The sequence below is a fragment of the Buceros rhinoceros genome, unplaced genomic scaffold (genome assembly GCF_000710305.1).
Source record: "Buceros rhinoceros silvestris isolate BGI_N320 unplaced genomic scaffold, ASM71030v1 scaffold11720, whole genome shotgun sequence".
Lineage (NCBI taxonomy): Eukaryota > Metazoa > Chordata > Aves > Bucerotiformes > Bucerotidae > Buceros > Buceros rhinoceros.
The window spans coordinates 36,845-47,207 of record NW_010389059.1 but is presented as its reverse complement, the minus strand read 5'-3'; the positions used below and the strand labels follow the sequence as shown (position 1 = coordinate 47,207).

The window sequence follows — 10,363 nt, the reverse complement described above, 5'->3', positions numbered from 1 at the left end:
TGGTGGTAGGGCAGGATACTTGCTGTACAGCCTTAAATATTAGGAAAGCTGTAGTAGATAGAGGCTGGATTATCACTAAAGCTGTGGTAATCTGGCCTGCTGATACAAGTTGTGTTTTAGAAAAGGTTTCTCCAGTTCAGTACCTTTGCTACTTTTTCAATAAATTCCCTACTATATCACAGTACTCATCTTGTATTAAAGCATTCGTCTGCTCTTAAAAGTAGTTTTATTTTATTCTTAAATCTGTCTTTAAAACTATCACTGTGTTTTCATCTTTATATATAGTGTTTACGATGCAGCAGCACTGTATTATTGTTTTTATTGTGTTGTGCAAAAATATCCTACTCCCCCATAAGAGGAAAAAAAAACCCAAAACATTTTAAATCGCGTTATTTAGTAAACAAGTAGTAAGCTGAGTCTTAAACTGTATCTTTTGCAGATAATTTTTTACTGTATTCTCTTTTTAAGGAACACAAATTGCTCAAGAGGGCTTAAGATTGTGTGAAAAAGATGTTTCCTTTAAAAGACACTGAGATGGGTGCCTCCACCTTCTTCGCTTCAGCTCTGCCACATGATGTTTGTGGAAGTAATGGCCTTCCTTTGACACCGAACTCCATCAAAATTTTGGGGAGATTTCAAATCCTGAAAACAATCACCCATCCCAGGCTTTGCCAATACATTGACATTACTAGAGGTAAACATGGTGAGTATCTGTTTAGTAAGGAAATTGTATGTATGGTTACAGTTACATTTATGTGACAGTGTATCTACAGGTGACTGGACAGAACACTGCCTTTATAGCACTGGCAAGTGGCTGTTTTTCAGGCTCAAAATGACTGTATGCCTTTGCTGTGACAGGCAGTACTGGTGCTTTTGTTTCTTCTCTGCAGAGTCAAGGCAGAGGTTAGTTGTCTGTCCTCTTTTATTATATGTTATTTCAACTGATAAAAGCTAAAAACTTTCTTCTTTTAATACCTCACTGTAAAATTGTAGTACCTAATTGCTTACTGTGTCTTTATGTGGGACATTGAAATACACGTGGTTTTGATTCTGAGGTCGTACCCCCATGTTCCAATTCCAGCATTTTCCTGAGATGGTTAGGTTTCTTGTATTTGATTTGCAGCTGTTCTTGTCTCAGTTATCTTGTGTCTTGACTGCAAGCTTTCTTTGTTTTTCTTCTAAGTCTTTAAGATCTCTCACACTAAAAATTGCTTTATTCTAGTACAAATATTTTAAGTAACTGTTACCACACTTATTGTTAGCTTAGATAAGGCTTCAGTTGCCTTTTTCTGCTCCAGACAATCTTATTCTATTGCAAGCTCAGCAGAAATACAGCATTTATTTTCCACAAAAGGGCTGCAACGCCTGTGGCAATTTAAGTGGTTCCTACTTTTAACTTTTGAATCAACAATGTTCTCATATAAAAGTGCATTGTATATATTTGTTTTATTAGTTACAGGGTCTTGTAAAGTAGAGCAAGTAATGTTATCCCCTTTAGAATGCAGAATGATAGGATGTTTCAGATTTTTAGAAAATTAGAATATTAGCTCCAAATACTGACATGTTCTGCCAAATGTGGGGGCGTTCTTTGTGTGTTTTCACTTGTTCTCAAACTTGTAAATATTTTCATTTTCTGCAGTCAGGAGATCCAGAAACTTTATTCATTTTCATCTTGTTTGCATTATTACCTCTTGAAACAGAAACTGGAATTTTCTTACCAGACTGTTTGGGATGAAAGGTTAAGAAACATTAGCTAACATAACATTTAGTAAATAAAAGATATGGTTAAATAGGAAAATGTGTCCTTTTTGACAACGAAGAGTCTATCATATGAAAGTTTATGCGTATACAAATACGAAGGAGAAAATACCCTCTGATAATTGTAGTAACTTGAAGGGTAGCAAGCAAAATGCCCATCCATGAAGTCAGAACACTGTTCTGTTCCTAGTGGTTAGAATAGCAGTTAGTAACTTTCAAATAATATGGCAAATTTTGTGGCAGTGGCTAGGATAGGGTTAATTCCCACAGCCAGGATAGCCAGACCAAACCAGCCAATGGGGTATTGGATATCATACTGACATCATGGCCAGTAGATATAAGGGACGGCTAGTAGGGAAGGAGCATGGTTTTCAAACAGGGGTATGAGGCACAGCTCAGTGAGTTGTGTATTGCTTGCACAATTGTTTTACTATTGTTTTCTCTCTCTCTCTCTCTCTCTTTGTGTTGAGCAAGTGAACTTCCCTTGCCTTAACCCAGACTGCTTTACTTTTAGCTTTTTTCTCTTCCTGCCAAACCCCCCAGGGGTAGGAAAAGAGTGGATGAGCAGCTGGGTGGTGCGTAGTTGCCAGCTGGGTTTAAACCACAACAGCAGATTTCATCATTCTGGTACTAACAGAATTCTTCACTTGTCAATCCTATGCGTGGTGATTTAATGTTGGAAATGTCAGTTTCTTCTCTTATGGAGAAATACAAAACCAGACTAGGAAAACAATGCAAAAAAATTAATTACATGTATGCTCTTCCTGCAAAAAGACCCTCAAAAGGGGAATATAAAAGTAATAGAAAAACATTCAAACTGAAATACTTTCTTTTTTTATTTTTGGTGTAATTAAACTACTTGTAAATCTTTGCTAGGATCATAGAAGGCAATCCCAGATTTTTTTCTTCCAAAGAAAGCTTAAGTGGTCCTTTGATTTCAAAAAGGAGAAACAAAGGGTTCAGTAACTGGCATTCCAGCTTAAATGTGATGACTTGTGTCCCTCAAAGTATTTTCCATCTCCATCTTACTGCAACAGTCTTCTTAGAAAAATAAGTTTGAAGTAGTTTAAGTTTGATTTGGTTTTTGAACCTGTAGCAAAGCCTAGCTTCTTTATAAGTTATCTCACGTGCCAGGTAACATCTTACACATTTTTCCTTTTCGTACTTTATAATTACTGTCTTCAGTGCAGTGATTGTTCTGTCTTTTCCTCTGTGTTCAGAGCCAGCCCATTGATCTTTGGAATATGTGGGCACCTGCAAGTTCTATAGCTATTGGTTGGGGAAGGGGTACTAGAGCTAGTAATGTGCTAGTTGGCCCATCAGGACTGAAACACCTGCGCTCACACTGAGTTCCTTTTCTCAAAGCTGGTTGCTTTGAGTCCCTCTCTCATCAACCTAGTCACAGATTGCTGCAAATTTGTAGATGCTTATCTTCTCCGAGACCTCTTATTTATAAGTCAAATCTGACTGACGTGGGCTGAGGCGTTCAACATTTATTAGGAGGTTACTGGATGGATGGATTGATTGACAGTGCTTTGCATGAGGAAACAGGAAAGAATATCTGCTGTATCTCTTCACTGAAAATGGTGGCAATATCCAGAAGCTGTATATATTTAACATTTAATTATGTGTCATTTTCTGTACAGTCTATGTCAAAATGCTTTAACTTTTGCCTAACAAGTAGACTAAGAAATCTGTATTCCCATTACCTCAATTGGATTCCAGTCCCCTTACACACTTTTTTTTTTTCTCAATTAGAGAGACTGGTTGTGGCAGCCGAACACTGTGAAAAGAGTCTGGAAGATTTGTTACGAGAAAGAAAGCCAGTCAGGTAGAGTGTCAAGCTAAACTCAGATCCACTCACCGTAATTTCACGTATCATCTGTGGTAAAATCCCAGATCTTTTTTTAGCTTTTACTGGTTGATATAAATTTTACTCTGTTAGAGTTTAACCTAAAGACATTGTTTATCAGATAAAACAAGTGCCTAAAAGAGGGAGTACTTCTTTCTGTACGAGTCTAAAAGCTAGAAGAGTTATGAGGAGCTTGCTTACAACTGAAATACGTTGTGACTTATAAAATCCTGTCTGTCTTGTAACAGTAGTTTTGCGTTCTCTGTTTAAAAATAAAATCATACCTATGGCAGAGTAAGTATCTTCCTGGGAATTAATTTGTATGTCTGCCAGATGGTGAAATACAACTTTCACTAGAAAGGATTTGGTGTATGTTTTTTCATATACAAAAATATTGATTTATTAACCAAAAAGTGGAGGGGATGTCACATACATATGCTGGTGTGCTAGTAAGTGCTAATTTGGATTAATATAGTCGCTTCAGCAAGTCTTTGGTCAAAACCAAGTCCAGAGGCTGGATGCCAAGAATATTTGCTTTCATACTAGCATATATAGAAGAGTTGGGCTTTATCTTTAAAGAAGCAAACAACCAAAATCTCCGTCAGACTTACTGCTAGAAGTGTTAACAGTAATTTTAAAGTTTATGACAATTACCTTTGGAGCAAAGAAATGGTCTTTTGTCCTAAAGAATATGTGGCACATTATTTCCATTTGGGTCAGCAAAGCATTGTAGGCTAACTGGTTATTTCCAGCTCACACAAATGTATAAATATAAAATACATTTAGGGAAATACGAAGTCTCTTCATTCTAGTTTCTGAAAAGTTTATAGCAAGCATCAGATTTAATCTGATTATATTCATGCAAATGTAGTAAAATAATGAAGAACTTTTTGTATGTCGTCCTGATTAACATTAGGCATCTCAGGTGGGTTGCATTTGGTAAGGCGTTATCCAGATAGTCTTCCTGTGCCTCATCCAAAATTAGATTTGTATAAAAGAAGTAATACTGGATCTGCAGCCGTTTGAGCCTTGCAACCCTTAAATAGGGTACGACAACGTTGTCTGGCAGAGAGAAATCTCAGTGCCAAATGCCCTGTGCCTCTGTGTTAGCTTTTTGTGAACTTAAGCTTGTATGTGTTGCAGAGGACCATAGCTTGAAGAATGTTAGGCAGATATGGCTTCCATTTTTCCTTAAGACAGAGGGCTATTCAGGTGTAAAGGGCTTTTCATGTGTGATACACGTTACAGCCCTTCACACGGTTTTGCATCAGGTTCCTACTGTGCAAAGTTCCAGAAACAGTTAAAGCACTAGAAGCTCTTCCCTTTTTCATTCAGTTCTCGCACTGTTCGTTGGATGTGTGTATCCTGCTGTCACATGAGAAGCAGCTCAGACTCTCTGCTGCCTCTTGACTGTTTCTGAAAAAGCATGCGGGTAGCTGTTTCAATTTGCTTTGAATTGCTTCCTACAGCATACCTATGTAAATTCTCTGACAATTTCTGTGGCAATTTAGTTCTGCAGCCTCAGCATTGCAAGGGGCAAGATGTCTTTCTCAGGGGTGGGGGGGTGGAGTGTGATATTTCTCGATCTTAATTCTATAAACAAAACCTTCTCAGATAACAGTTGTGGTCAGTATGCACACCCATTATGCCCCTCTATACTAGCATGTGTTTTGTGGCATCCAGAAAAATTTTTGAGACCATTTTATGTAGTTTCCTAACTAGTTTTGCGTATTAGTTACTTGTAGTATGCAACTTTGGTTTTGTTTGGGTTTTTTTAATATGCTGAAAGAAGTTACTTAGTTTGTGACAGTTACCGTAGCTTTTTGGACTGTGGCTCTATTGCGAGTAGATGCATAAAGCCTGGCTTTGTTTTATTTCTCTTGGCTTGAGAGAGTTTTTCTGAAATAAGTTATTCTACTCTCTGAACTTTCTTCTAATGAGCTGATTGGGATTTCTTCAGGAAGTTCTAACACCTGAGTTATAGTGCTAAAATATAGTCTGTATGTATGTATGTTTGCTTTAAAGACGTCTGTGATTCATCTGCTGTAAATTACAGCTTTTGCAGTAGTAGCTAAAAGATAAATTGTGTTCACTTTGAACAAAGTTTCTTGCAAGGCTGAGATTTTTCTCTCTACTTTTTTTTTTTTTTAATGAAAACAGCCATTTTTGGTTCTTATTTGAGACCCGCAAATTTCCAGATGTAACTTGGATGGACCAATTCCAAGTTATTGGTTATGTGATTTGTCTATATCAATTACCTTTGGAGGGAAGTATTTGATTTTTTTCATGTATTCTGACTGTATTAGTCAGTGATAGCATAGCTGGTTACATATCCAGAGTTGATGTGTATGCTATAGCCATTAATTTTTTAAATTGTTTATGGAATGCGAGAAGCTGCTTCTCTGATTTCTAGATCAATTTTCCTTATCCTTGCCAGTAACCTAAGTCCTTTGCACCTGTACCACAAGCTGATGTAAAATAAGCAGGAAATCTTCTATTATGTTAGTGCTGAAATTCAAGACATTATATTATGTACTGTCTGTCTTTCCATACATATTGGAAAACAGGCCATACAGCTGTTTGGTAGCTATTTGCAGTTAATCTTTCCTGAAGTAATGCCTCAAGTGTAGCATGTTAATATATGAATTATAAATTTTTTTAAATACAGCAGAGTTCTTTGCTCAATCTCAGATTTTCACCAATTTTTCTGGTTCGAATGAATCAGTTGCACACAGGGGCCAAATATTGGAAATTAGAGCTCTAACTATTTACCTTATCTGCTCTGTCACAGTGCATTAAGTCATTTTACTGATCATACCAACAAGAATTTTCCAGAATTTGGATTTGTAATAAATTCAAGAATTCATTCATTACCTAACAATATTGTAACAGCAGACTCCAGGAATTACAAAAATGGTTTCTTATTGTCCTCAAAGTTAACATGCTCAACTTCACTTTCAAAGTGTAATGCAAGTAAGTGTTTGGTAATTTATGAGCAGATTATTTTCTCTTTTGAGTGATGCATATTGGGGATCCTAGAAGAAGTGCGTGCTTCTCTTAGAACTCTACCAAGTAAATTTCAAGAACTCTCAAATGGGTGAAATGAGTCATCTCTTCACAATTCTTATAATAAGTAAACAGATACAAAAAAGGAATTGAATACAGCTCTTTAGTGTCTTCTGTGTTTTATTCATGAGGTAGCCATGTGGACATCATGAGTACAATTAATGCTTCTAGAAGTGACATTAATTCTCATTTTCTTTACTGTGCTTCCATGGGTCATCACAATAATAGCAGAGGAGCACTTGGAGTTGTGTGCCACAGGGTACTCAGGCTGCACCCATGGTTTTAGGATAGGGTAGGATAAGAATTTTCACCATTGATGTCTCATTTTTTACCAGACCAGTCTCTGTGTGAGAGACTGTAGTCTTGGTCATTGTTTCCTGCTTGTTTATTCCCTATCTATTGTCCTGTATCTTATTACTCTGAGTCAGAAATTATGCGCTTAATTTGAGTTTGTAACAATCATGTTAGTGAAAAATCGGCTCTCTGCAATATGTTCAGGAGTCAGTTAAACTTTTAAAGGGCTAGGAATTTATGTACATAGTCAAGCAAAAATAGTAAATACCTGATTTAAGCTCGTAATAGTTTACTGCTCTTCAGGGATCTGAAAATGCATCTTGGACTGGCTGGCTTCCTCTGTGTCATCTTGCGCATGCAGGGATTTTTTTCTTGTGAATGTATTGAAATTAAGTCACAAAAAAATTATGGTGAGTACAAGTTTGGTACTTCAACAATCTCACTAAGGCTAGTTTTTATGTTTGCAGCGGTCAAAATTTTAGTAGATTTCAAAGTTGCTAGTTGTTTTAGCGCTGCTGATAGCACAGACCAGAATGTAAGATACGCATTTATTTTTAAGGTTCTCTATCTTTTAAAGACATTTACAACTACTCCTTTCGGATACCTTTTCCAGACAGTGTTAAAGGAGGTATTTTCTCTACTCCTGTGTTGTTACAATAGGACTTGTGAGCTTTTCCTTTTCTGTCACATTTGAAGTGTGTTTCTTCTTTGAAGAAGCTGGTCTGCACTTGTATTCATAGTAGTAAAAATGCCAGCAAATACTGACGTTCAGCAGACTCTTGGCACCTACAATAGAGTTTCTGGATTGATCTTCAATTTGTGGCTTGGGCAATCTAAGCCTATTCCTTTCTTCAATAAAATACAGTTGTCATATGTTTTGAAAGTAATGGTTTTGAAAAATTACTAGTGAACCATCAGAGATACAAGGTATAGTTTGTTATACACGGAACATTTGATGGGAAGCAGACTGTGTCGGCAGCTGTTGACTAGTTTGGAGAAAACATGATCTGACTGATTCAGATGAGTACATTTTTTTATTTGGCTACGTTAAACAGTTGTCTGCTTATTGATAGGATTAGATTTTGTTATGCCATCCTTGCTGTAATGTGCTTTTGGAAAATTTAAAGTAAAACTACATTACAGAAGAGATTATTAGATGGGGAGGGAAAAGCAATATCTGAGTTACCAGGAATTCTTCAAAAATATTGTAAGACAGGTGCAAGTCATCAAAAAGCTGAAGTTTTTACATGGTTTGACTTGAAGAGCTGCATATGATCAGAACTTCAAGGGCTGGGTGTGCTCTGCTTTGAATCAAGTCTGTGTTGGAATTTCACATGAGAAATCCATATGTCATAATGAGGCTGCGTTTAGCAAGGATAAATTATGAAGTAGTAAAAAGAAGTCGCATTAACAAACAAAATTATCTTTTTCCTAAGTACGTGTCAGAATCTATAGTTTGGGCCTTTAATGTCTGCGGAGTTTTCCTTTAGTTTCTTGCCAATGCTTCACTTCCAAAGCTATGATGGAAGATTAGCCAGGCTTATTTATGTATTGTCCAATTATGCTTTTCTTCATATAGGAGTATTTTCTCATTTCTGTGATAATTTTTAGTCTGACTGCAAGTCTTCCTGTAGTGTTCCTTTTTAGCATAGTTTGTTTCCTGTAACTACTTTTTGCCTCACAAAGAGAAAATGATTATTTGGAATGGAAAAAGCTTTTGTGAGGTAGTTGAGCTGAATGTTACTGCTCTTGGTGTCTGAGTGGCCTGTTTATACAAAACCAAATTCCTTGCTTGTATAGTTGACAGCAATCCTTGGCAGTATGAAAACATCTGAGAACATATGTCCGTGTCTCCTTTACATGTGAAATGCAACAGTGAATGCATGCTTGTTTGTTACCTTCCTCTCTTCCAAGAAAAAAGAAAACAGAGGAATCCTGCCTTTGAGTTTATGATAGTCTCTGTTTCTTGCTATTAAAAAGGAGATGTAATAGCGGTATATAACATAAAGTCTGTAGGTGTGGAAAAAGTGTGTATTATATTTCAACCTTTTGCGTTCTCATGCTTCTGTAGTGCTCATAGGTACAGATTTCTGTGCTAAAAGCAGTATTAAAGGTCTTAAACTGAAGATTAGTTATGATGAGTTAACTGAGGCGAGAGTTTTGAGTCTTCAGATTCTAGTGAAAGAAAACGTTGAGTTTCTTGCAAACAAACTAAATGCCATTCTCAGCAGAAAAGGCTTCGTCCTGCAGAGTTATTTCTGCAAGGAACTGTGTAAGGATCAGTGTTAAAATTGCATTCTGCATGAATGAGCAAACTACCACTTATGAGCTAATGGCTGAAAAAGCAAATGTCAAATTTGTACTGTGCAAGTCTCGCTGGATTTAAGCCACGTTTTTAATCTTAATGTTGATTTATGAATGTTGTTTAGAATAAAAATGGGCTATAGACTTGCAAGAACAAGATGTAGTTAGTATATGGTTATTCTAACTTAATATACAGTGTTTGACACTTCATCCCACTTTTAGGAAAGAAAAAGTGTAAGAACTAACACTCAAATTTGCTATACAGAGCATTCTTTTAGGGAGGGATTATAATTTTAAAGTGCAAGTTCTTGCATTTGGAACTACTGCACAATGTCTTTGGCGAAGCATTTGTCACTAATTAGGGATCAGACAGCTGGTTTATTTAGACACATTGATAGGCTTGCAAACATTGTTAACACCATTGTGTTTTGAGATAATTTTTTTTTTTGTGCGCATGGCTGTTCTTCTTGGGTTCAAGCTCCTCTGCTTTACAGTGCAAATAGACCCAGACTTGTTCCTTCACTCCAAAGCTGCCTGCTTTCCTGGCTAGAAGCTGCATTAGTCCTATACTGGCCCTGCATCAGTGTTGTGACAATGACAGATTCACAGAACTTATTACAGGAAACCTTGTAGAGCACCATTTTCCCTGTCCTGCAGTTTTCTGGATGCCGTATCATGAGCACAGCACTAAGTTAACTGAATTGCTTGCCTCCAGAACCAACAGTACAGTTGTGGACAGAAGGAACTTGTATTGCAACTGAATTTATGCACTTGTGAGTATGCTTATAGCTAGATAGATACCAGGGAATTGGAGATTGCTGTGATAGGGTTGTTTAGAAGTCTGGTGGGTCAGGCCAGTTTTAAGGTTTAAAACTGATAATTTCATTCATTAACAGCACAATTCTTGCTAAGGGTTAACTCATGCATGTTATTAATCATCACTGTGTCACAAAACTGTTAGTCTTTAATAGGTATTACAACTTAGCTCTGAGTGTATGGTGCCATGGAGCTGATGCTGTACAGTTAACAGTGGTAGCTATGGCCCTTGGTAATTCTTGGAAGTCATAGTTAATAGCTCTTCAAGTCAAG

At 36.8% G+C, this 10,363-nt stretch overlaps 1 protein-coding gene across 1 annotated transcript in view; it reads left to right on the top strand.

The window, feature by feature from the left end:
- Positions 1 to 466: 466 nt before the first annotated feature.
- TBCK (TBC1 domain containing kinase) overlaps positions 467 to 10,363 on the top strand; it is a 43,379-nt gene continuing 33,482 nt past the window's right edge. The window contains exons 1-2 of the mRNA XM_010132720.1: positions 467 to 703; positions 3,517 to 3,589. Of these exons, the coding sequence (XP_010131022.1) occupies positions 511 to 703; positions 3,517 to 3,589 (266 nt within the window). The 5' untranslated portion in view covers positions 467 to 510. The remainder of the gene's footprint in view (positions 704 to 3,516; positions 3,590 to 10,363) is intronic.